Source organism: Leptodactylus fuscus, chromosome 7 (assembly GCF_031893055.1).
Source record: "Leptodactylus fuscus isolate aLepFus1 chromosome 7, aLepFus1.hap2, whole genome shotgun sequence".
In the NCBI taxonomy this organism is placed as follows: domain Eukaryota; kingdom Metazoa; phylum Chordata; class Amphibia; order Anura; family Leptodactylidae; genus Leptodactylus; species Leptodactylus fuscus.
In genome coordinates this window covers 76,569,459-76,595,904 of record NC_134271.1, presented here as the reverse complement: position 1 = coordinate 76,595,904, position 26,446 = coordinate 76,569,459, and the positions used below count along the sequence as shown (strand labels likewise).

Below are 26,446 nucleotides of genomic sequence, written 5' to 3'. Positions count from 1 at the left end.
TCTGTTGAACAGTTTGACCTGTCCACAGATTGTTTAATATACAGTAGTTTTTAATGACAGGCAATCCTGTCTTTCCTTTAAGGGTTTTTTTTGAGCAAGAATTTAATTTTTTTTCTCTTTTCATTAAACACATAGAAACTGCTGTTCTAATAGCAAAATGCTGATTTTGCCTGAGGTGAAAAAATCTACATTGTTTTTTTTCTCTTTCAATAAAAAGTGTGTGGTGCAGCCTGCGAATATGAAAAAATCTCCGTTTCTTAAGCAGTTTTTTGTTGCTCAGCCAATAAGTAGTCTTTCAGCCTGAACTAATCTGAAAAATCTCCCTTATTTAAGGGGGGGGGGGGGGGGGGTCGCACTGCCACTCATGCTGCCACATAAAACCACTCAGCCAGAACGTGTCCTAATATTAATAATATTAAATCATACCGTAGCTAGGATGTCGGCACAGTGAGTAGGACATAGTGAGGTATATGGAGAGGCAGCTGTTTGTCCTGAGAAGTGCCATTTCTGACACATTCCACTGGACAGTTGCATGCACTGATTCCAGGTGATATATTATATGTGCTTCTGTCCCAGAGGTGGTGATATCCTGTATATACTATATATTATATGATATGTATAACTAATATGTGGAGTTTCTAGATCTAAGCTGTTTCATCAGGTGGTCTGTCCGCTACATGTTCTCTCCTCAGCTCCTTCCATTGTTTATACAGGCTGGAGATTCCTTGCAGCAGGAGCAGATGTGCTGGTAGGAGGGTTGGAGGATCCCTCATCCAGTGACCTATAGGAGCTGAGTGCTGGAGTCCTTCCCTGCTCTTTCATGCTACTGCTGCTGTAACCTTGCCTTGGTCCTGTTGCTATCTCATGGCCTGGAGGAGCAGATCTTTGATGACACCTATTTCTTCATTTCGTCAGTAAAAGAAAAGTTGCCAAGAACATTGACTTCCAGGATATGATCAAACGTCCCCACAAGTATAAATAGGAGGGAGCCCTGAGCCCTGGAGTCAGTTCAGAGGAAGCAACTGAGATCCCTGGAGCTTGTACTACTGGAGCCCAGAGCTGAGCAAAGGTAGGAGCCTCCTATATATTATATCACGGCTGGATATATGTAACATGACTGCTGGGGTGACAAAGACAATATCTATCTATCTACCTGTCTATCTAACTTTAAATCTATGAATTATGAGCACAGGTAGCAGTCACCTGTATATTATATCACTGCTGGAGTGATATAGACCTTCCACCCTCTGTATATGTGACATGACTGCTTGAGTCTCCAGAGTGATATATATATATATATATATATATATATATATATATATATATATATATATTTTTATATATATATGAGCACAGGTATATATAGCACGCCTGCTGAAGCCCAGAGCTGAGTACAGGTATGAAGTTATTTTCTACTATAGATCAACATATACTCTATGGCCAAGCCTTGAGCAAAAGCAAGCCTCATCGCTATTCCCTGTATATATCAGAATTGCTGGAATTTGAGGTTCAGCTCCCTATTTTCTATTTCATGTATGTAACATGACTGGTTCCAGAGTTGGGTATAGGTAGGACTCACCTCCCCCCCCCCTCCTCCTTCTCACATGAGTACAGGAGCAGAGATCATCACAGGTAGCACCCCTCCCTGTCTACTGTATATAACATGAATGGTTCCAGAACTGAGGACCCCTCCCATTTTCATGCCTGCTTGGTTCCAGAGCAGAGTACAGGTGAGAAATTCCTTTCCATCTTTATGCCTACTTGGTTCCAGGGCTGAGCACAGGTTGTACTCCTCCACTCTATATACTAGCTTAGTTCAAGAGCTGAGCACAGGTAGGACCCCTCCCACCAGTATGCCTGCTTGGTTCCAGAGCTGAGCACAGTTTGGACCCCTCTTCTTTTTCTTCTTGATTGCCTTATTCTAGAAGTGAGCACAGGTAGGACCCCATCCCATCTTCATGAATGCTTAATTCCTGAAATGAACAAAAGCAGGACCCTGCATCCTTTGTGTATGATTTGACTGCTGGAGACTAGAGTTGAGTACAGGCAGCATCCTCCATTCTTTTTATATTTTCATATAAAGTGACTCCTTTAACGCACAGCTGAAGACGAAGACAGGTAGGACCCCCATGTTCTGTATATAATATCACTGCTTGGTTTCAGAGCTGAGCACAGGTAGGACCTCTCCATCCTTTGTATCCATATGCATATAAATATATGTAGAAATACCATTTCTATGGTGGTCTGTAAGAATTTTCTGTACACATTTTTCATTATTTTCTGGTTCAGTTCACAATGTTTGGGGTAGTTTATGTGGTGATTGTTGCCTGCTACTGTGATACTACTATCACAGTATAGTATCATGGACAGACCACTCTGCACCCCCTTCCCTAGTGAGTAATGCTTGTCTCTGCCGTGGTATGGAATACAGATCTTGGAGCATGGACAGAGATTGAAGAAGAGGATTTGGCTCTGGTATTTATTATGGTTACTGTGATTCACCGTATGACAGAGAATATTCCATGAGGCCACTGCTCCAGCTATTCCTCCAACCCACTCTGTAGTGGTCACAAACACTATTAACCTTTTTATCAGATTTAGAACCATAACTAATGGGTGTGCTGGGAGTTATAGTTCATAAGCAGCCCCAAGAGAATGAGTGATGAGCGACTTTGTCTGGAGACATGTATAAGAGATTATTTGTATGTATAGAATGTATTCTACATATAATGTGAGCATTGTGACTCCCATGCCGTATTGATCTTATGTATTATGTTTTAGACAATAAGAACATTCACAGTTCTTGAAACTAGTAAAGCTGTGCTTATAGCTGTGTGTGTAATTGGAGCATAAGATGTAACTTGGAAGGTGTGATACTGTCAGCTGAGCTGCTGTATCTAAGCCTGTGATTTTCAATACTGTCTCCTAAACTGCTGTATCTAAGTCTGTCTTGTTTTACTTTCTTCTGAGCTGCTCTATTTAATCCTATCATGTGCTATACAGCGTGCTAAACTGCTGTATCTAAGCCTATCATTGGTGACTGTCTACTAAGCCACTGTATTTAATCCTGAGACTGTCACATGTAATACTGTCTGCTGAACTGCTGTATCTAAGCCCGTCAATGTGTGATTCTGTCTGATGGGCCACTGTATCAAAGCCTATTATAATGTATAGGTGTACAACAACACCAGTTCTATGAAATGATGGGATGTAAGTGTGCACAAATGAGTAGAGACAGCATCCTAGTTCAGAAAGCTTCTTTCTGTTGTGTCCAAGCATATAGAAAAGTGTCTGTCAAGCTAATAGTCATTGTGAAAGCATTGCTGCTTATTTTATGTACGCTTAGGGCAGAATAAAAGATATGGGTTATAGCTAGGTCTATCATGTGTGATAGCTGAGATACTATATCTATTATGTGTGATGGTTGAGCTGTTGTATCTTAGTCTATCATGTGTGCTAGAGTTGCTGCTGATCCACTGGATCTAAGTCTATAAAGTTATCTTTCTGCCATGCACAGGGAATGTGTTGCATAAAGGGTTAAGCGGTTTGACGCTTGTGGAATGTTCCACTTTTGCCCCTTGAACATTTCCGGTTTCAGTCTTATGGGAAAATCGCAGTTTACATATTTATAATGCCAAATGTGCAGCGCTTAATGTGTGAGGACAGATGCCGGCAGCAGCAGCTCCTCCTGGAGACCACCACACTACACATGTATGGTGTGTGTGTGTGTGTGTGGGGGGGGGGGGGGGTCCTTCCTGTGCACTCATCTTGTATTAAGAGGAGCAATAATGTACAGAGTTCCACATCATTGTTATACTGTACAATGGGATATCATTGTATATGGTGATGTACTGCATTGATGGGAATCTCATCTAGTTCTCTATATACAAGGGACTCGCTCCAGTCTAAACCAAAAATAATGATTTATTAATACTGACAGAATAATCGGCCTCATTACCAAAGAGCAGCTTTCATATGATAAACTGCCCTGACGCAATAAAAGCTGCACTCTGATTGGATGCTGTGTAACAGTTCCTTCCTTTGGATAGAAAGCCAAGGTACAACAATTGGGCCTCGATCGGGGCCAGAGATCAGTATAATAGGGCCACCTTAAAAGCCTGAGAAGACTAAGGAGTGAACTCGCCATAGAGGCAACAGCGCAAGATGGTGGGGAGAACAGATGACAGATTGGAGGTGGATAATAGGCTCAGTTCTCCTTGTTTCAGGCTCTTGAGTGTAATGTTGCATCTTCTATGTTTTTTCTTTTTCTTAGAATTGAGTGACTTTCCCAGCACCTCCTGCCTCTAAACTCTTTATCATCATCATCATGAGTCTGTGGATTCTGCTCCTCAGCGCCCTCCTCCTGGCAGACCAGTGTCACTGCATGTTCCCGACCAATAGCACATTCCTGGAGAATTTCCTCAGCAAATACAAGGACAGCGGCCTTCACTCCAGAACCAGAAGAGCCATATCTAGGACTGATAAGGAGGAAATCCTACAACTTCACAACAAGCTTCGAGGACAAGTCCACCCATCAGCTTCCAACATGGAGTACATGGTGAGTCCCTTGCATTACACCAGTGGAGTAATGTGGCAGTGTATACAAAAATTCTATCCAGTCATCTATTTATATGTGTTCCTAAGAAAGGCATCACTAGGGCCATCGAGAGTCTCACTCAGCTTTCCTACTTCCCGAAAGGAAAAAAGTTATACAGTGGTATATCCCTGTATATACCTTTACATAACAGAATTTAGAGCTCTAGGACATGGGTGACAAGGCGGCCCTTTTGGTTGTTACCCAGTTTTGATGATTACCTTAGAGAGGTTTGAGGGTCTGACCCTGGAAGGTGGGGTCACTCTCTGGCTCGCTCCTCTGGCTGCTCAGCACAGAGCCTCTTGTCTTTCGTGCCACACAGGATCTATTTTGGTCACAGAGGATTTAACTTTCCCAGAGCTGAGAATGGAGAGAGAACTCACAGGCGGAACAAGGCACAGCCGAGTATTTGGGTTGGCGGTGGATATTAAGGTTGAGTAGTGACACAGTGTTTGCCTGTGTTTATCCAGAGCCTGATGGACGGATGGTGCTTTATATGTGACTCTGCTGAATGCGCCGTTCTCCAGGATTTTATAAGAATGAAAGAGTTTTATGTCTAAGAGAAAAGTAAAAAATCTTTACTGTAATGCAGATTAGGAGATAAACAGTGACCTGGAGGACTCTACTCGGGGTATCTCAATTTGGCAATATAATTTCTGTCTTCTAATAGAATGTGACCTGTATACACTCTATCAATTGCTAGCCCAAATAATAGAGTCTCAAAGGCACTGAAATCGAAGGAGCAGTAGAATATGCTGAAATAATCTGTGCTGCTGGGAGGATCCTGCTCCTTCTATTTCACTGTCTTGGAAACTCTGTCATTTGGACTAAGTTATTAATGAAGTGTGCTGATCTTTTAGGATTTCACAATCTGAGATTCTCATAGTGGAAGGATCAGGGCCATCTTGGCAGGACACAGTATTTCAAAAGAGGACTGTGCTGATCTTGTAAGGGTAACAAACTGAGCATTAAAAAGTGGAAGGAACACAGTCCTCCTGGTCAGACACTGTATTTCAGAAGAGCAGCATGCTGATTTTGTGGCCACAGTTACATAGTAGATTTCCAGTCTGTAAGTTTTCATCCTAGCTGCTCATTAATCCATTATCCCAGACATGTGAATAATGAACTCAATCTTGTGGAATAATGAAAAATGGCAAATTTCTCAAAAGAAGCATAAAAATCATTGTAATAAGCTGCCATGTCTTCACCTCCTACTGGTAACATCAGATTAGGAACATTAATATAAGATTATCCTGTACCTAAAATCCATCATGGTTTATTCCCCAGCAGCGTTCTTTCCAATAGATCAGTGCACAGCTGTGCCACCTGGTCAATGCATGACCTAGAAAAACAGAACAAGGAAGATTTACTATTGTGATTAGAACTTATGTTTGGTGTAAAATGCAGCAAAATTTGGTGCAATTTGTTGCATTTTGGTGCAATCAGACATATCTAGATTTAGATAAAAAAATTTAGGTTTGTTTGAAAAGGGGAAAGGATTAATGGAAAAGCCTGTGGAATAACGGAAAAGGAGGCATGACTTAAGGAGGATCTTTCAGCAACTCCAAATCTTTGCATTTTTCAATAGGTGTCACTCCACTGATCCTGATGTGGTTGGAGTTTTTTCTCTAACCCTCTCCATTCCCAAGCAATTATTGCTGTTAGTTCAGTTGATGTTCTCTTCTGTCAAGTGGGTGGTTCCTGTCTGTCTACTCCAGCCCAGGACTGCCCACATAACTGTGCTAAAACTAACAGCACTGATTGCTCAGGAACAGTGTGGGCTGGAGTAAAATACCAACAATGCAGAATCAGTGGAGCAGAAGATATTGGAGGATACAAGTAGTTGGAGGTGGTGAAAAGTGTTCTTAAATTGGGCCAAGCTGCCAACTTATTGATAGTACAAAGTTAGTCTAGACAGCCTAAATATCCACTAAATTTATAATCCAGTATCTGCCACTGTGATGAATATGACACATTTTCAGACTGCCTAGCTTAAAGGGGTTGTCCGGGATAACTTAAAATCCCTGCACTACTCTAAACACCCTCCCCCTCCTACTTTCTAAATAACATTGAATATCAAAAATGTATAGTTACCCATATCCCTAGGGCGGTCATGTGACTGCCCCAGGGACATTTTCTGATTATTCGATGATGATCCGTTTATCCATTTCTGGAAACGGATTGTCACTACTACTCCCCCATTCACTCCACTCATACTTACCCATCCAGGGCGGCTCCTCCTGCTGTCTGTGCAGTGCGCGCTCTTCTACACTGCGCGCCACCGCCTGTAATTCATCTCTACTGCGCTTCTATGGGTCAGGCTGATTAGGTAGGAAAGGGTGGGATAGTTAGAGAGACAGGGAGGAGAGAGAGGAAAGAGGGGGAAGTAAGGTGAGAGGGTTAGTGAGGAAGTTAGATAGCAGAAAGCATTGCATGTAAACAAAAGCATAGATACCAGCAGCCCCCCGAGACACCCAGAAATCACTCAAAACACGGATATGGGTACATTTATTAACCCATTAGCACTAACAGACATTTTTTAATTAAACTTTTTTTTGCCCAGAAAACCCCTTTAAGTTGATGCTGTCCAACTATTAGTAAATGTGAGCCAATGCTAAACGCACACAGAAATTCTGCTAACTATTGTGCCTGCCCTAATTCAGTGACTGCATAAAGTAAATCCTCGAAAATAACCTTCTGTGGGCCCCTAAACAATATTCTAGTCAGAACTAATGAAGATCCATGTTAGTACAGCTGACTTGGATTGTACAATGCATGGTGCCTATCAATGGGTTTTTCTGTGGAAATATGACTTGTGCCCAGTGCAGAGAGGCAATGCCACCCCTCCTTTCCCAAAAGGGTCCCAGGTCCCAGTGCTAATGCTTTGCTAGCCTCCTGCAATGCACATTTGCTTTGGAAGTGAAAGAGTTATTATGGCTACTAGAATAGATTAGGTGAAAAATATCTGAAGTCGGAGTCAGTTTATTGGAGGTAACTTCTCTGCCCACAGAGGCAGCAGCCGGGCAAGAAAGAGCCTCATTCTAGGGCTGTGGAAAAGTACAGGGAAGAGCTGGCAGACGCAGCCGGAATGTTTGCCATGAAAATTACAGCCTCAGGACCTCGCTTCATGGTCCGAGGTGACCTGAAGTGACTTCACAAAAGGGAGCATTTTAGGAGAAGGGAAGTAGCAGGTAGATGAGTCGAGTCCCATCTGCTGCATCATCTGATCATGTACACACCAGGGCCACATATGGTGTATATATCCTACAGAAATGTCATAAATGTCATTATTCTCCTAATCTGATTGGCTGAAGGATGATCGTGTCCTATAAATATTCCAGCGATCTGATTATTTGCAGGGTAGTTTTCTAATTCCTGTAGGGTGATCTATTCTTGTGAATATTCTCATGATCTGATTGACCGCAGGGTGATTTTCTAATTATCAGATTGTCCGTAAGGTGATCTAGTTGTATGAACAGTCTCATGTTCTGATTGGCTGCAGGGTGATCTTTTAATTGTCTAATTGACTGCAGAGTGATCTATTTGTGTGACTATTTTCATGATCTGATTGGCTGGTGGAAGATTTTCTAATGACCCGATTGTATGCAACTGACTGTAAAAGATCATATGTCTTAAGAATACTTTAATGATGTGAATGGCTGCAGGACCATGTGCTCTTCTCCTATGAATATACTGAAGATTTTGTTAACTGGCTGTAAGATGATCATATGTCTTAAGAATACTCTAGTGATCTGATTGGCTGCAGAGTGATCTGGCCCTATAGATATTCCAATGATCGGTATTTTCTGGTATGATTTGCATTGACTGTTTATTGCTCCTACTCTGGTTACCACCATGGCTGTATGTCATTACCTGGTTGTAGGGACTTGTACCTTTTTCAGAAGGGAAGAACCACAGCAAGCGATCCCTTCCATACCATACCTATCTCTTATCTCCACGCTGAATTGTGTTCCTCGGTCTCTCCATATAACTTGCAACCTTTTCTGTTCCGTGTAATGCAACTGCCATATGGCCTACAACAAGCACATCCGCAGGTACTGTAAAATCATGTCTTCAGTTGTGAGCTCTGTGGGCAGAAGCACCTTTGAATATATATTGTCTATATCTGTCATGTATATCCTTGAGCCATTGCAATGGATGGTCCCAGTGACCAATGAAGAATGCTTAGCCCCCTTTTGTTTTAGTGGAGAGCAACTTTTTGGGATTGCATAGTAACTGCTTCTAGACTCCACCAGTTTTATGTCATGGCTTGTCTATTAATTGAATGACATTGAACTTGACTACATAAAATTGTCCATTTAAGAAATAAATAATAATAAAAAAAAAATCTCCTGCATCATCCTTGGAAGAGCGTGTGTTCAGGAGCTGAGAACTGGATTATGTCTTATTGTAGCTGGATGCTCTGAATAGTGTTTCATTTGTAGTGGAGACTCTTGGCAGAAGATGTAGGGAAGCAGCTGTGTACAGGATATGCTCTTGCTGCCATGAAAATATACCAAAGCCTCAACGCACAGACATGACCGTGCAGCCTTCAAGCTTCTGTTATCCTATAGATTTTCCAGGCCTGAAGAGTGGATCACAGCCAAAACCAAATATGAAAAAGTCTATATGCTGGAGCTGTAGAGTTACTGTATGGAAAATGAGGCCATGTCATCCAAATAGACGTTCCACCTTTGACGGGAAGGGGTAAAGTTTACCAAGCGCCAGGGAATCTCACTGAACTACTGTGTGCTTTCCTTATGAAACCAAAGGGACCTTGCGACTGCAACTTCCCTCCCAAAGTAAAATGTGTGTATATATAGATATATAACAGACATCTGGGCTGATGTATGCGTAAGGATTTACTGGTAACTTCACTTGGTGAATAAAATATAACAGACCAAATATATCTCAGTGATGTCAGCACTAATCTTTAGTGTATGAAAAGACAGCATTCTCAGAGATGGCACTATAAATCTTCATTGAATCTATAAGCGGCATTCTCAGTGATGTCACCGCTGCTCTCCAGTGAATAGACAGGCTGCATTCTCAGTGATGTCACCGCTGCTCTCCAGTGAATGGACAGGCTGCATTCTCAGTGATGTCACCGCTGCTCTCTAGTGAATGGATAGGCTGTATTCTCAGTGATGTCACCGCTGCTCTCCAGTGAATGGATAGACTGCATTCTCAGTGATGTCACAGTCGCTCTCTAGTGAATGGATAGGCTGTATTCTCAGTGATGTCACCGCTGCTCTCTAGTGAATGGATAGACTGCATTCTCAGTGATGTCACTGCTGCTCTCTAGTGAATGGATAGACTGCATTCTCAGTGATGTCACAGTCGCTCTCTAGTAAATGGATAGGCTGTATTCTCAGTGATGTCACCGCTGCTCTCTAGTGAATGGATAGACTGCATTCTCAGTGATGTCACCGCTGCTCTCTAGTGAATGGATACGCTGCATTCTCAGTGATGTCACTGCTGCTCTCTAGTGAATGGATAGGCTGCATTCTCAGTGATGTCACTGCTGCTCTCTAGTGACTGGATAGGCTGCATTCTCAGTGATGTCACTGCTGCTCTCTAGTGAATGGATAGGCTGCATTCTCAATGATGTCACCGCTGCTCTCTAGTGACTGGATAGGCTGCATTCTCAGTGATGTCACCGCTGCTCTCTAGTGAATGGATAGACTGCATTCTCAGTGATGTCACAGTCGCTCTCTAGTAAATGGATAGGCTGTATTCTCAGTGATGTCACCGCTGCTCTCTAGTGAATGGATAGACTGCATTCTCAGTGATGTCACTGCTGCTCTCTAGTGACTGGATAGGCTGCATTCTCAGTGATGTCACCGCTGCTCTCTAGTGAATGGACAGGCTGCATTCTCAGTGACATCACTGCTTATCATCTCTGGTCACTAGTGAATGGATAGTGTTCATTTGTAGTGATGTCACTTCTGCTCTCTAGTAAATGAATAGTCTGTATTCTTACTGATATCACTACTGGTTTCTAGTAAATGGATAGGCTGCAATATTTGTGACGTCTCAGCTATTTTCCATTGAATTGATAGACTGCATTCTCAGTGATGTCACCACTAATCTTTAGTCAGTGGATAGTCTTCATTTTCAATGATGACACTGCAATCTAATCTCATCTAATCTAATCAGTGCACTAATCTCCCTTGAATACATTGGCTGCATTCCTATTGATGCTGAAATATTATACATAAGATTCTATAATTACATTTTTTTTCTGGAATATTGGCCCATTAATTGTACAGAGAACATTTCTACACTTGTTGAACAGCAACCTACATTTCCTATGTTTTTAACAATGCAGTGTTAACTCTTCCCTGTCTGCTCTCTGGGAACGGCATAATAAATTGGGAGAATTCTCTCTAAATACCATTGCATTTAATGAGAATCAGACCAGAAGTGGGGGCAGAGCGTTCTTTTGGTCTTTCCATGAATTGAACTCAAGGAACACAACAAGGCAGCTCTGCAGGTGACTGGAGCTAATCCACAACAGGTCCCAACTTTCAGGTCACATGTATAGCCCGGCTGCTGGAGTTTTCTAGGTCATGTCCTCAGACCCTGGATACAGCAGTAACATCTGTTTTTATTGTGCAACTGGTAACTTCAATTCCACAACTTCATAAAAGATATATTTTCAATATCTCTGTTTGCTGTCAGTGACTGGAAACTTTTTTTTTTTTATCCAGAGGTTGAAACTCTTTTCATGTCTTTCTCACAAACCTAAGTAGTCTGTTACATTGTTACAATTTTTAGTGCCGACAATCCTTTGTGAGTAAAAGATGCAGAAATTCAGATTTCTTTCTTGACTTGAGTTTGTGACAGTGTATCAGGGCAGGGGAAAAGCCATCAGTCTGTTTAGTACAACTAGGATTATGTACACTGATCTGATATGTTGTAAGAGATTGGTAGCCTGAACAGGACTAGATCAGGACAGGTTTTTAGCCCCTGGGTAAATAGAGAGAACGTTTCCAATCACCAACAATATCAAATTATTGGCAAAGAGAAAAATCATCAGAAAAGGGATTAAATAATGGAATTTAGAGGTTTTTTTTCCATTTGTGCAGACATGGGATGATGAGCTGGAGAGGTCTTCAGAAGCCTGGGCTCAGCAGTGCATGTGGGAGCATGGACCTACCAACTTACTTATGTCCATCGGACAGAATCTGGCGGTACACTGGGGCAGGTGAGAACAGAATCAGAGAATGAAAGCTGCATCAGCTAGAACACTTATGTTGTCTGCGTTAACATTGTCAGTCTTTAGTTAGACCATATGTTGTATTTTATGACTAAGGTATCGATCTCCAGCATTTCATGTCCAATCCTGGTATGATGAGGTCAAGGATTATACTTATCCATACCCACATGAGTGTAACCCGTACTGTCCAGAACGATGCTCAGGACCCATGTGCACCCATTACACCCAGGTAGGTGGGGAGTGGTCTATTAAATACTAATACAAAATACTAACCATGTGAAAGTGGCCTAATACTTAGTTTACTACCGAAATGGGCAGGGTCTGTGGAAATGTAATATATATTAATATATATACATATATAATATATATCGGGAAGATCACATCAGTACAGGCTTACATCAGGTGAAAAAATGTTTTCTCTGTATTATATGAAAGTACGTACACCAAAGTGCATATTGCCCAATGTTTCGGCAGAGATACCTGCTTTTACAAATGCACAATTCCTTCATTTTCAGTAATGCAATAATGTTGCAGGAAATGTGCTCTGATGTACCTGTTTTGATCCAATAAAGAAAAGCATTTTTTCACCAGATACAAGTCGCTGCGGTGTTATGACCCTTGTGTACATTATGCAGGAGTGACGGTGATGTGGAGGGGTCATTGCTCAAGGAGTTAACTTCCAGTATGAACCTACATTATATTATACTAATATGTAATATAATGCAGGACCATGCCAGAATTTTACTTCTTGAGTTAACTCCCCTTCAAATCTCCACCACTCCAGGATGCTCCTGTAGGATTCTGCCCTGAGACAAGCCACAAATCTACCAATTGACATAACTATCTAAACATTGAATCAGATTTTACCTAAGATGTTCCCGCAACAGTTTATCTGAGGCCTCTCCATTACCCGACCTCCCATGAAGCCCCCTAAAGTTCAGACCACAGTGACCTGCCCGCTGACTAGTCTTGATCAATGACCTGCTGCTATTCATGTTGTCTTTTCCACCTCCAGATCGTCTGGGCCACAACCACTAAAGTGGGCTGCGCTGTGAATGTCTGCAAGAGGATGAACGTGTGGGGAGAGATTTGGGAGAACGCTGTCTACCTTGTCTGCAACTATTCTCCAAAGTAAGAACCCAGACATGTATAGCCTCCACTTCAGGGACACAAGCAGATCTTTCTTTGCCAGTTGTATGGTTGGAAATCTGTTCACCTAGTGTTAGTAAATATCCCTGAAATAGAAAAACACGCATAGTAATGTGCGGAGCAATGGCTGCAAAAGTGTGATAAGCGGCGCCACAAAATCCTGCTGCTTCTTGGAGGGACATTCTATATTTATTACAAATTCTGTGTTGGCATCAAAACATTTACCTCTGAAGATAAAATATGCATGCTACAGATATTCATACATTCCCAGCAACACAGAGGACTCTGGATGTGTCATACTCTGATACTTTATGTTCCTTTTCAGGGGAAACTGGATTGGTGAAGCCCCTTATAAGAATGGAAGACCTTGCTCTGAGTGCCCACCCAGTTATGGAGGCAACTGCAAAAATAACCTGTGCTACAAAGGTAAAGATCTGTCAGATTACTGGAGATAGATCTGTCTGTGCTGTTAATATCTCTTCTAAGTCCAGGAATGACTTGTACATTCTTATATATGGTTACAACCTCCCTGTGCTCTGCCTGCATAGTTGTCAGTATTTACTGTTCTTCTAAGTATTCTAGACATTATCCATAAACCTTAGGTTCAAGAGAGTATTGTATATGTTACCCAAAGAGGAGGATACACATCAGTAATCATCAGTTGGTAGCTCTATCCCTCTCCAATGACCAGGAGATAGAGATAGCATCATCCCTTACCCCTCTGACTAAGAAGTAGCCCTATCTTTTTTTATGTATGACCAGGAGATAGCTCCACACTTCCTCTATGACCAGGATTTATTTCCATCTTTCTTTCTATGACCAGGATTCTGCACCGTCATTTTCTCTAGGACCATGAAGTAGTTCATCCTTCTTATCCTATGACTACAATCTAGCTCTATTCTTCTCTCTGAGATTAATGGGTAGCTTCATCCTTCTGTAACACCCCCTTTGAGGGAATCCGCTGGGGAGCCTTAAGGATTACAGAAATGGTTATAGTTGTGACCTCTTCACCAGCTTGATCATACAATGCCTCCACCCGAATCTTCACCAGGCTTGTGGACACGGTGTTGGTTAGACTCCTCCACCAGGGGTCGATTCAGAAGAACCCCTTATATAACCTATCTGTTTCACTTTTATGAATGACCGTGGTAATTCAAAACAAACCACACCTAGAAGATTTAACCTTTTCTTAAGATGTGTGTATTAATAAATGAAACTAAGAGTGCAAAGTATATAAAACTGCAATGAATAGTATTATGGTGTACACAGTATGAATTGCCTGACAATATTACCATGCTAGACAACAAGGCCCTTTGAGGAATGACCTTAAGCTTGGCATTCAGTAAGCAGCCAGTAAATGGCCTAGTTTCAGGTTTAGCACTTGTATATGTTAAACTATAAGAGACTAGGTATGCAAGAACAATTTGTTAGATGCTGCAGTTTACACACGGGCGCCCCTTCACACTATGACATTTACTAACTTTCAGAATGCAGATGTCCAGCAAGTAACGTCTCTTTAGAGCTTAGCTCACTGTTATATTATGTCTGGTCAGACTTGGTTAGTCGTTTCACCCCTGAGGGGAGATCTCTGTGGCTTAATAGCAAATGTCTCAAAACAAAAACCAAACCAAAATGGAGGAGGCTGTATATCTGGGGTTCCCTTAGGTAAAATGGTGACCGCTTTCTCACTGTACCTCAGATGACACTGTTGGAGCCTCACTTGCTCTTGTTCCTCTCTCTCTGCTTCAAGTTGAATTGGGGTCTTTCCTCTGTCCCCTCAGATATGATGAAACAGACTCTCAGAATCTGCTCCAAGATCAGATAGAGCAGGGGTAGGGAACCTTCGGCTCTCCAGCTGCTGTGAAACTACAACTCCCATCATGCTCCATTCACTTCCAATGGAGCTCCAAAAACAGCAGAGCCAGTATGCATGCTGGGAGTTGTAGTTTTGCAACAGCTGGAGAGCCGTACGTTCCCTACCCCTGAGATAGCTCCTCTTCCTTCTCCTCCTGCTAGGCTTTACTTACCTCCTTCCTCTGCCTCATGGGGTTCACAGTCAGGTGATTCAGACCCCTGCTACTTTACTCTAAGTGAACATTTTGCAAATACTATAGACTGTTTATGGCAGGATTTGGCTCACCTATGGATTGCTGTGATAGTTTCTGTACCCAAGATGCAGTTTTGAACCTCCCTGGTAAACCTACTATAGTCTGGCAGGTTATCAGTGGGGGTTACACTTCTGTTCTGTCTCTTTCTCTTGACTAGGAAGAAGCTACATCCTTCTCTCTATGTCTAGAAGGTAGTTCCTTCCAGGTTGCTCTATAAAACTTATGATCTGGAGGTAGCTCCTTCCTTTTCTTTATGAACTAGAGATTGCTCCATCCTTCTTTCATGGTTGCTTTCATGTTTGGGTCATTATTCTTGTTCATGCCAATTTCCCTGAAGGTTGAGAGCAGATGTCATCCGTTGTGAGTTGCTCCTTTGTCCTGCTCTGGTGGTCAGGGGTGCACAGTTTGGCATTGACTGCTGCCCTGCAACCAAATATTGAGGTTCCTGAGATGAGAAGGGAAACTGCTTTATTATTTTTACAATGAAACCCTGGAATCTGCCTCCAGCTCATGGACTACGTGTCTATTACACATTTTGGTCTCTTATGTAATTTCCATTAAGTCTCCATCCGCCGGTGCTGTGCCAAAATATGCCTGGTGGTTTATGGGCTGCCATAAAGGCACAGTGAGATTTATAGAAGCATTGTCTGAACTTTGGCCACAAGCGTCAAATCTTACTCAGTTCATTCATGTCCTGCCTCTGCTTCGTGCTGTGGTGAGGAAAGATTGCAGAAGTTGGGGTCTTTGCGTCTTATAAGAATATGGATCAGTGGTGTTATCAATAGAAGTGTTATCTTGTGTTGTAATCCTGTCTGTGCTATTTAGGATGTAAATGAAGTCTATTATTAGGCTGTTTCCATAATGAAAATTGAGGTGTTTAGTATTTGTTTTTAGAATATAGATGGTGACATCATCAACAATTCTTAAAAAATTTGTTAATACTTTCTGTGTTGGACCTTCAGTGATGATCTGCTGTGGTTCTTGTTAACACAAGGTAAATGAGAAGCAGATTTTCCAGAACCTGTTCTCACTGAACCTCTTTTCATTATGTCTGGTTCTGCTGGTGGAGAGCGTTGCCAGAGAAGCGATTTTTCCCATTAGCAGCACAACTTATCCTGGATGATATATCCTGGTTCTGAGTTTTTATGGAGTTTCCAGTAAGAACTGCTGCTCAGCTGTTTACTTGTCTTGTTTAGGTTGAGTTCATGTCTTCTCTCCTGAGAAATGTTCTGCTAATGGTTTTTACACAGTGTCTTGTTGTCATTCTGTAGTTGACAAGCATGCCGGGACAGTGGAGACAGATGAAACCAATGAAATAGAATCTCCTCGTGTCCCTGAAGAGACGCTGATATGGGTGCATGAAAAAATCAACAAGCCCAAAGTGGTGCCCAAAACAACACAGCCTGCCAATGAGAACCTTATGAGTAAGTGCATCCAATTCTCTTTCCTATGTGAAACACAAATGCAGACAGTGCCGCCTATCTATTCACTAGAGAGCAGCAGTGGTATCACTGAGAATAGATGTTATCCTTTCACTACAGAGAAGCGCTAGTGACATCACTGGGAATAGATTTACCAGAGACCAGCAGTGACATCACTGAGACCTCATCTTATATATTCACTATAGAATAGTGGGGACATTACTGAGAATACATCCTATCTATTCACTAGACAGCAGTAGTGACTTCACTGAGAATTCAGCCTATCCAATCACTAGACAGCGGGGTGACATCACTGAGAATGCATTATCCATTCTTTAGAGAATAGCGGTGACATCACTAGGAATATGCCATACCCATTCACTAGAAAACAGTGGTGACATCACTGTCAAGAACAGGGGTCCTCAAACTGCGGCCCGAGGGCCACATGCGGCCCGCCAAGCACTTCTGTCTGGCCCCGCCGACAACGCCGGCAGGCTTGCATTTGTAATGAAACTCCTGGGGAGCTCGGGCCAGGCCATGGAGCGCACTTCACTTTACCTATTGGAGGGCACCGCTCCCGATGTCTGTGCTACCTGCTCTGCCTCCGACCCACTGTTTAAAAAGTTTGAGGACCCCTGGTCAAGAACATCAGTTGCATCACTAATAATATAGCCTATTAATATCTTCTTTTTTTTTTTTTTTTAGCACAAGTCATCAAATGTGAGACAAGGATGAGAGATAAATGCAAAGGATCCACCTGCAACAGGTACAAGCTTTTTCTGGAATTTACTTACTTGCTTTGTGTCTTGGATTGATATTATTTAATAATAATTTACCACCTCTAACCTCCATATTTTTTTGTTTTTGTGAAGGGTGCATGCCTGTTCTTTGCATAAATCTGCTCCTTAAGTGAAGAGATAAAACATTATAATATGATATATTGTGAGGCAGTGTCATATAAACACCTCACAGCAGCCTGAAATCTCCCCCTCATTCCCTGTCTTCAGCCTGTCTGTTAAAATAGGAAATGATAGATAAGGGAGTAGGAGGGGAGGAGGGGGATGTATCTGCAGCTTCTCTTAGTGTCTGAGATGATACATGCTGCAGGAGAAGAGGGGGAAAAACAGAGGATAAATCCGATTTTTCTCAGAGCATTCAGCACAGCTCTCTGACCTGACACCAGGAAGAGCCTGGTATGGAGAGGGAACAGTACAAGGTGTCTGTCTTTCTAGACAATGTTACCTTATGCTGATTGTACTAGTTTCCAATGGTAAGGAATATATGTCTGTTTCTGCAGCAGAAACTTCCAGAAGTACGAGGTTTCATGAGCCTGGTGCCTCTTTGCTATGCCTCTCTTGTAGTGAGCTGATAGTTCAGATTCTCATGAATATTTTGCTGACATTCCTGGCAGAAGAGTTGGATTTACACTGCAAACATTCTCTGCTCACTGAAATCCACAGAAAACAACATTTTTGGCACAACAGCCATGTTCCAACGTCTCCTTGCTCACAATTTATTCTTCCCCCTTAACATTCTTTATGTAGATAAATAGGTCTTGCTGAGGATGTAAATTTGGGGTAACCGCGGTGACATCACAGTCCATAGTGGGATGAAAACGTTTACTCATCCCAGTTGCTGAATCATGGGGAATGTATGGTGCTGTCGGCATAATACACAGACTGTTTTATTAGCCCTTTTATAGCATTTGGAGCGGAGGTGGCAAAATAAACCAAATGTCCTTGTTCCAGTTCACTCCTTAAGACAATATTTCTACATGTGGAGACTTCAGTCTCTCTACCACCAGACACCGCTTTACTGATTCCAGTGCAGTTACAATTTTTTTTTTTAGCCCTACCATTTTAGTTGTCAGATATGTTAATTAGGTTATCTACTGTCAAATGGGTGTTCTTGGGTCGTAGCAGACAATGGGACATTTTTGTGGGCTGCCTCTGATTGGACATTGTCAGAGAGCTCGGAATCACACCCCCTTGCCTGCTCCTGCCTGAGACCACCTACTTGACTGTAAAAAATCTAGTTATCAAGTACCATTTGCTTAGTAACTGTGAGAGATCTAGAGAAAATTCCAACAGCATTGAGATCAGTGGAGTAGTGTCTATTAAAGAATACAAAGAAGTGGAGGTGGTGAAAGGGCTTTTTAAATGGGATCTCCACACAGTTGTCTCTTAAGATTGGTCATGGTTTGGCAGTATATAGAGTTTACAGCAGTGTCATGGGTTATCAGGGGTGTAACTAGCCAAGATTGGGCTCCACAGAAAACATATGACTTGGGGGTTCACCCACAGCATATCGCTCTACACAGTATAATGCCCTATTTATATACACTAAAATGTTCCATAGCGGCTTCCACACAGTATAGCATTCCATAGCGGTCTCTCTACACTGTATAATATCACATTGTGGCCCCAATAGTGTTGGTTGCAAATAATGGCCTATAAAAAAATAAAAAGCAGCACGAGCCCTGTGGCAGCCGCTACGGCTGCTGTAACAGTACTTACGCCACTGTCCTTTACCAAATAACTCCACCCCAAACTTTAGAACTAAAGAACTATAATAATATATATCTATATGATATGTTACTGATGCATTCTTTGATTCCAGGTATTTCTGTCCAGCTGGCTGTGCAAATAAAAAAGTCAAGGTCTTTGGCACCCTGTTCTATGACAGTGTAAGTATCTTGTGAAGATATTTTTATAGTAAATTCATGCAGCTGCAGTGGAGACCTGTGTATATGGAAGAGCCCTAGTTCAGATTCTCTTACCCCATTGCTGATTTATATAGGCCCCTCTCCCAACGATCAGTATGAGAATTAGCTTCCTATGCACATCTTCAAAGTAAGGGAGTAAACAGGTATTTTGGCTGTGATGTTTGGGAGTGACTATACCACCAAGAGCCCCCTCCTTTCTATGTACAGTATTTCACATGCTCATATATCCTGAAGTTACCAGTTACATTTCCATTCTTCTAGATGTCCAGCTTGTGCAGAGCAGCCATACATTATGGAGTCATCAACAACAATGGCGGTCTGGTAGACATAACTCGAAAAGGGCGACTGCAGTTCTTTGTCAAGTCCACCAGAAATGGGGTGGAGTCATTGAGGTAAAATGCTAAATTTAGTCTCTTTCTTTAGATTCACTGAATTGAGGGAACTGACATTTGTTTTATTTCCTTCAGCAAATTTAAACCAGGAAATTCATTCATGGTGTCGAAAGTTACAGGTAAGTGTCTAGTGTTACTGTCATGTAATATTTATGGGAAAGGTAAATTGGGGTGTATATAAGGTGTATAGTGGGGTTATATGCTTCAATATTATGAGGGTGTATGAGTATATAGAGGTTTATATGGGAAATGCTGTGCATTGGAATATATGTGAAGGATACATGAGGTTTTATGGAGATAAATATTAAGGCTATTCATTAGAAGGTTTGTGGGTCTACAGTATCTAGTATATAGCTACAATTTCTGTAACTCTCTTCTCCTTCCTCAGTACAGACAATTGACTGTTATGCAACAGTGGCCGAGATCTGTCCATATGAGAAGCCTGTGAAACACTGCCCTAGGTAAATACAAGAGACTAAAGACTACAGCATGGCTAGACAAGGCAGTAGTTATAAGGGTTAAACAACCAATGGCGTAAGAGGGATGGGGGTCTGCGGGTGAGCACAAGTGATCGTCTAGGACTGTGGTATTGGGAAGATTTGATTTAGTTTTGGATCTGGTAAAATTCTCAATATTAACAAGTTCATTTCTATGCACAGGTTCTCTTGCCCCAGCTATTGTAAGGATGAACCTTCGCATTGGTCACCAGTTATTGGCACAAATATTTACGCAGATGTAAGTAGTCTCTGGGTCATTGATAAGATTGTAGACAAAACCGGTGAATATTGTACAGAACTGGGAGATCATACAGAAATGTTATAGCTGATATGGGAATCATTTATATAGATGATGTCATGAATAGGGGTGAAATTCTTGATATGTCAATTGATGAGGAAAATGGAAATTGTCTTTATGAAACACATCTTCTTATTGATGGCCAACTAGAGATTTATTACCAGTTTATGGAAACATCATGGAGTAAACTAGAACCTTGGGGGAAACTTAATAACCTATTTATGTCAGTTGTATGTAGATAGATGCAAATGTGGTGCATAAGATAAGATAATCCTTTAATAGTCCCACCATGGGGAAATTCAGTGTGTTAAAGCAGCCTGGATAATACAGTAATATATTACAAGAAAGAACACATACAAGCTCATAGCAGATAGAAAAATATACTAGGAGTCATAGCAACTAAAAAGAAAAGAAGATTCAAGATCATTTAGTTTAGTTCTCTGTGCGGAGTGATCTCCGCTTAGCTTGATGTAGATTATGTAGCCTGACCACGGCTGGGAGGAAGGATCTCTGATAGCGCTCCTTCTCACACTTTGGGTGCAGCAGTCGGTCACTGACAATACTGCCCAGTGCTATCACATTCTCATACATGGAACTCACCATGGACAGTATCATTCTGTCACCCACCACTTGTACTGGGTCCAGGGGGCTTCCCAGGACAGAGCTGGCCCTTCTAACCAGCCTGTGAAGTCTATTTCTGTCCCTGACTGATATGCTACTGCCCCAGTAGGCTACTCTGAAGATGATGTCTTATGCTACTACAGAGTTGAAAAAGGCCCTAAGAAGTGCCCCCTGGACTCCAAAGGCCCTCAGCCTCCTGAGCAGGTAGAGCCTGCTGTGACCCTGTCTGTGCAGCGCCCCGGGCTCTCACATACTGAGGTTGGTTTGTGAGGTAGTCTAGGATCCAGTTGGACAGGTGATGGTGATTAAATTATTGAAAGGCTGGAGCCTCTTAATTCAGGCAGGGGAATGGATTAAGATTGTCATACAGAACGACAGTCGTAATGAATAACACCCAATGTTTGTGGAGCCTTTACACCTGAAAACCTGAGCCAGACATCTACCATCTTCCTGGATATATTTTCTAATGGGGCAATTGAGCAAAAGTGTCCAGTCCTAATCTATGCATAATGAAACATTTTGTGTCCCTCACCATTTTTTTTAAATTCTGCTTGCTGTCAGTGAATGGAAACATTTATTGTTTACATGTAGATTCAGGAAATCTGGCCTGTCTGAATGCTTTCCACAGCTGAGGGTTTGTTACAACTGTATCCAAACTAGATGATCCAATGTGAGGTACACAATCTGGACTCAGAAGTGATATAATTTACTTACGCTGATACATTGTAGCAAACCCTACAGTTAGGAGCGTGATCAGACTGAAGTCTAGATTTACATGAATGTTTCATTTTTGGGAATTTGCACTAGGGAAAAGGTAAAAACGCTGAGAGTAAATTATAAGCTTTACTGTTGATTTCTAGCACAAGAGGCCATGAACCTAACCCACCATAGGGAAACAGGTAAATGCAGGCGCCAGGTTGGCCAACACTCCACTCAACAGATTGGAATTACATTCACACTCTGTTGTGTATCATGGCCAGCGATGAGTAACATATGATGGCTTGATTTTTCCATGACACAAGGCAAAATCTTCCCCTACAAGCATTACACAAAAGATGCTGAGATTTTCTTCCCATCACAAGTAGCTCCAGATTTAGTGTGGCCGCAGTATGGCTCTTAATACAGCTGCCAGCTCTGCCTCTGCCCTTGTATGGACATAAAGCCTTTGCCAATTCACTGCATAAAGTCCGCCAGCAGATATCTGAAACACAGTCCCATGGGTTCTAGATCAGATACTGCAGGTGCCGACATGAGGACAGGTATACCAAGAGAAAAACATCCATCATCTGCCAGGTGCTCCCTGCAGATCTACCGAATCATAGGATAGCTAGGAATATACAAATAACTTAAATATAACAGTAATATAATTTTGTGATGTCAGTAACAGGATGGGATATCACGGACATAGAGACTGGTTGTCAGCAGTAATAAGTGGAATAGTTGTTACTATAGTAGGAAGTGTGAGGATCTCAAAACTTCTCAGTAGTTACTTTTTAGAGATTAAATTATTTCTTATATGGTTGTGACATTGTCTTCTCTTTCAGACTTCTAGCATTTGTCGGACAGCCGTGCATGCTGGGGTCATTAAAGATGAGTCTGGAGGATACGTAGATGTGATGCCTGTGGACAAGAAAAATCATTATTTTGGTTCTAATAAAAACGGAATTCACTCAGAAAGGTAATAACATCATGTGAGCTGTGTTGAAGCATATAGTCTTATAGTACATGTGCACCCTCCTAGCAGGGGCAGCAGCTGTGGCCTCTTTGAAATGTTCCACACTTCTAAGATTTCTGGACATTTCTGGGAACTTACAGGCAGCGCCCCTCCCCCATTCCCATTTATGTCCAATGTGGTCTACTTCATCCATTGCCCAGTCATATGTGAATAATTCTTTTTCCTCTCAGGCAGCTGAGAGGTTACTTTACTTTCCAGATGTCAGGTGTCACTCCCAAGAACCAAAATCCAGACATAATTCATAAAGTTATTAAGATAAGATTAACATTGTGTTGTCTGCAAGTGAAATAGAGCTGGAGCCCAGGGCTGGTATTATGGGTTCAGACTACCAGCAGATAGAGCAGCAATCTTCTGCAGTATGATATAGGCGATATAGGGAGCTGAGAGACGAGAGAAATAAAAATGACTGTACATGGTGTAGTTAATAACACTACTTTATCTGAAGGGTCTTAGCATCAGGAATTTCTGGCCTCCATATACACAAATCTGGGTCCTGGGGAAGGAAGAAAAAAAAGGGAGGAAAGGCTATAAATTGTTCTATAAATTGGATTAGACGCCAACCAGATCTCTAAATTAATTCAGTCCTCTACTTGATGAGACTAGACCCCTAAATTAATTCACAATTCAGACCAAATCTTTTAATTCATTCAAAACCCATCTTTAACAGACCACAAATCTCCTCCCTTAATACTGTCCTGGGGCGCCATAATAGCTGCCTGGCAGCTGAGCGAGACCCCATCATGAATATCTCCAAGAAATCCCCCCCCCCCCCCCCCGTTAGTAGCCACAATTGTGCCCCAAACCTTGTGCCATGCTTCAATTCAAGTCCTCACTCCACTCCTGTCCTATGTGGGAGACACCCTCCATTCTCTGACACTCCACCTAACACCATTGGCCGCCTCAACAACTTACCTTACACCTACACACCCCGCCTCCCTCAACACATGTACTGAGCGGGAAGACAGCGTTGAAAGAGGCTTGGACCCAGGACAATGATTGCCCATAGAATGACATGGACTATAAGAGCAGGACAATATTGACCATCATCTCCTGCCAGGAATGCCCTGTCCTCTGCTTCACAAAAAGCCTGCTCACCACAGCGAAGCTTGGACCCTCTGACTTCATCCACTAAGCCGAGGCTGGAGAAATCCTCTTGTCACTCCTCCATCGCTGTGTTCCCCCAGTAAGCTCCGAATGGCCCAGATTGCCACTGTTCTGGACCCAGCCTCACACCACAAGTGATCTATCCCACCCCCCAGACAGGCTGACCAGACACCCCATCTTACACCCCCAGTTGCTCAGACGTACCATCACATCCCTTTACGGCTCCTTGTGACAGAGTTCTACCATGCCGAGGACTGGGCACCGTCCAGACATCCCTACACTGCATCCCTCCACCACGCCCTGGACCAGGCGCCATGCCACTACCTTGCCTCAACCTACTCGCTGTTCCCCTTCCCCTATATAGTGTTATGCACCCCACTGTGTTGCAGAATTTAAATGAATTGTACCAGACCCCCTGCCCCCTAATCTTTATTTTTCTGTGCTTCATGTACTGCTGTATTAATTTTCCTCTAACCCCCCACCCCACACACACACACCCTTCTGATATATCCTTCCATGCTATACTGCCACATTGATTGTATGTAAACCCTTCCCCCCACATTTATGTTATGTTATGATTATAAGATAATCCTTATGATGTACTGCAGTGTTAAAATTGACGGTGGTAATAATGCCAGCCCTGGGTTTTGGAAGTGTCTTTAAAAAGCTAAAACTCTGGAATATTCTGACTACATTTCTTTTCTGTTCCAGCATTAAAAATCACAAAGAAGGTAAAGCTTTCCGCATTTTTGCCGTGAAGCAATAATAGGAAAACCTAATTTGGTGGGACATTCATGAACAGTGAGGAGGCCAAACATCCCCCAATTGTTTGCTTTATGGAATCGGGTCACCCCACCATGTATCTCTTGCATGATGTCACCAGACTGAGTTTTCATATAACGACTCCTTCCAGACCTCATCTGCACCGAGGAAATGGCTGTCATTCCAGGACAATACAAAGAAGTTTGTGTCCAATGGAGAACAACTCAGTGGCAAAAGTGTCCTCTTCTGTTGGGTCACTAATGAGGCAACACAAATTCTGATGGAGAATTTAAACCAAAAAATTGGGGGGCAGCAAGGGTGGGGGCTGGTAGGCATGGTGGCACCCCTTCCCCTTTCAGTATTGTACATATTTATCTTTTGTATTGTGTTTTTTATTATATTATTCAGATGGTTTTCTATTCAGCAGGGCTGGCGCCTTGTTATTTTATATTCAGGGCAATATTCGCCCTCTCTGTATAATATATATACATATTTTCCCGACTATGTATGTGTGGTGGATAACATCAGGAATATATGCTCGTGCCCACATAAACAACTCTCTGATAAAGAGGATACACAAGATTAGGAATTTCTGCCTCAGTTATGTGCCTTCCCTTTAATGGCTGAAATTAGCTAGCGGCAGCCTTCAAGTACGTCCCTGCCATATATTTATAATGCGTATGGTCTTATAATCACAGAAATAGCCTCAATCTCACCGCCCTCAGAGTGGACCCCACGTCTCCGAGCATTAGCACTGTATAAATAGATGTTCTACAACTTTCTATTACACTTTTATATTTGCAACAATCCTATTCACTAACATCCAGTAGTGATCATTAAAATGATGAGAAATTGAAACATAAAATTTGTTAGAAAGTTATAGAACTTTTCATTGACACCGGCTTGTTAAATAAATATGCATATGTTACATATTTATTATTATATTAATATTACATATTACATACCACCAGTAAAGGTTTTCCCATAAAAATGTCCTGGAGACAAAACCTGCGCCTCTATAACCCCCCTTTGTTCATAGGCAGCATAGAATTAACAATCTTCCTGCTGCATGGTTTCTATTTGTGTGTGTGTAATGGACATGAATGAAGTCTGCGGGGTGTAGCGGAAGCCTGTGCAGGGTGAAGTGGCAATCTGCTGTACAGCTTATTGAGGCCGACTCAAATAATAGGAACTGAGACAGAGAAGCAAGTACAGTCGACCTGCAGTGTGTAAAACACATTCTATTATATTATACATATCTAGCTGCTGCAGAAATTTACAATTAAACTCTCTTCATAGTCTATATATAATCTCAAAAAAACAGTGGAGCCACTCCACCAGCAGAATTGTGAGTGTAGCTCTGGAGTATAACTCAGGGGCAGTGCAGAATAAATAATGTAATATATGGACATGGTGACTCCACCAGCAGAATAGTGAGTAAAGCTCTGGGGTATAATACAAGACATAACTCAGGACCAGCGGAAATTAAAGGGATCCTATCACTGGATACCCTTTTTTTCTGACTAACACATAAGAATAGCCTTAAGAAAGGCTATTCTGCTCCTACTTTTAGATGTCTTCTCCGCGCTGCCGTTCGGTAGAAATCCAGGTTTTCTTCGGTATGCACTGGGGGCGATCCTCAGTGCTCAAACAGCACTGGGGTCATCCCCTATGCTGCGAGAGAAATCTCCAGCGCCGCCTCCATCTTCTTCTAGAACGCTCTCTCACTGTGTTTTCTTCCATCCTGGGTTTCTATCTTCTAGGCCTCAGGCAGAGCCAACTGCGCATGCCCAAGTCACAAGAAAATGGCCGCCTACA

At 42.2% G+C, this 26,446-nt stretch overlaps 1 protein-coding gene across 1 annotated transcript; it reads left to right on the top strand.

Annotated features, from left to right (window-relative positions):
* The first annotated feature begins 781 nt into the window (after window positions 1–781).
* On the top strand, window positions 782–26,446 carry CRISPLD2 (cysteine rich secretory protein LCCL domain containing 2). The gene is made up of 15 exons (XM_075282172.1): window positions 782–1,069; window positions 4,274–4,558; window positions 11,686–11,804; window positions 11,913–12,045; window positions 12,832–12,947; window positions 13,291–13,391; window positions 16,345–16,497; window positions 17,200–17,260; window positions 19,114–19,180; window positions 19,481–19,611; window positions 19,687–19,730; window positions 20,000–20,072; window positions 20,271–20,346; window positions 22,572–22,705; window positions 24,578–26,446. The coding sequence occupies exons 2-15, from the start codon at window positions 4,328–4,330 to the stop codon at window positions 24,630–24,632; spliced, it is 1,494 nt and encodes a 497-aa protein (XP_075138273.1). The 5' UTR covers window positions 782–1,069; window positions 4,274–4,327; the 3' UTR covers window positions 24,633–26,446.